The sequence below is a fragment of the Atta colombica genome, unplaced genomic scaffold (genome assembly GCF_001594045.1).
Source record: "Atta colombica isolate Treedump-2 unplaced genomic scaffold, Acol1.0 C688391, whole genome shotgun sequence".
Taxonomy (NCBI): Eukaryota; Metazoa; Arthropoda; class Insecta; order Hymenoptera; family Formicidae; genus Atta; species Atta colombica.
Window position 1 is genome coordinate 1 of NW_017258940.1, and position 1,300 is coordinate 1,300.

The 1,300-nt window shown below is 38.2% G+C and overlaps 1 protein-coding gene across 1 annotated transcript; it reads left to right on the forward strand.

The window, feature by feature from the left end:
- Positions 1-30: 30 nt before the first annotated feature.
- Positions 31-1,196, forward strand: LOC108684033 (cholesterol 7-desaturase-like; the record flags this gene model as incomplete). The annotated part of the gene is made up of 2 exons (XM_018197190.1): positions 31-216; positions 501-1,196. Coding segments are annotated over 2 exons (882 nt in total), but the record flags the coding sequence as incomplete, so codon positions are not given.
- Positions 1,197-1,300: the final 104 nt, after the last annotated feature.

Genomic DNA, 1,300 nt, shown 5'->3' on the forward strand with positions numbered 1-1,300 from the left:
TATATATATATATATATATAATTGTTTTTTTGCCCAGTACCACACGTCGCTCGAGTGAAAGTTTGGAAGAGCTGCGAAGTGAATCACATTATCTTCGTCTGGTACCATTCTGAATCAGCTGAACCGGATTGGCAGCCCCAACCACACACATTTGTTTCTACCGGGGCCTGGCGCTTCCAAGGTCGCAATGAATACCTCATTAACTGTCATATACAGGTTTGTCGCGCATTTGATTCTTTAATGTGATAGAAGATATATCTCTATCACGCGAAAATCATTCGGAGAAAACTAGAAAAAAAGCGTTTTCAATTAATCAAGTTTATTAATGAATCTTGAAGTACTATTAGTTCACTTGAATGTACTGTTAAGAATCATTTTCCAGAGTCATAGACGGAGTAAAAGTATTAGAGAGAAAATTACGTTCTATTTTTATATCCTCTCTACTTCTGAAAATCTGTTTTAAATAGACAATAAATTTTATGTTTGAATCTGTGCATTAGGATGTAACCGAGAATGGGCCTGATGCCATGCATTTCAACGAGCTGCATAGTCCACCTATATTCCTCTCTGGCGAATTTTCCTGGTTAGCTCGGCACTTATGGATCATCTACACAAGATGGCAACCTAACTTCTCATATGACAACCAAATGAATGAGGATGAAGATGAAGTAATAAAGACGAGTGCCAAATTGAAAGGAGTGTCAATTCATCCAATTGAAAATGACAAAGGAAATCGTCATTTCACAGTTGCGCAAAACACAGATAGAAATAGGGAGGAGCACAAGGCCAATATGCACTTATGTCATAAAGTGATGCTTTTAGAACGTTTTAGCATAATGGAGTCTGATGTACGCGCCGAGCAGATCGGACCTGGCATCATCGAACTAAATGTCAATACGTCGTTCGGATCTTTGTACATTTTGTTAACAATAACGCCAATCGAACCGCTGCTACAACGGGTGATTCATCTGATCTTCTCGCCACCTCTGTTGGCGCCACACGCTAATTTGCTTTTTCTAGGCGAGTGCATGATGTTTGAGCGTGACATTAGAATCTGGAACTCTAAGAGATTTGAACAACATCCGATTCTGGTGCACGAGGATCGTACTATCCAAGTATACCGCCGTTGGTACTCACAGTTTTACTCTGATCATAGTCCCACCTATAAGACGGCCATAAAGGATTTACAGTGGTAGCAGTACCTCCTTTTTGCAATGTAACTTGTATAATTTCTGTTATATTTGTGTAGATATTATTATTATTAATATTAATATTATCTTAGTAATAATATTAGTCATAT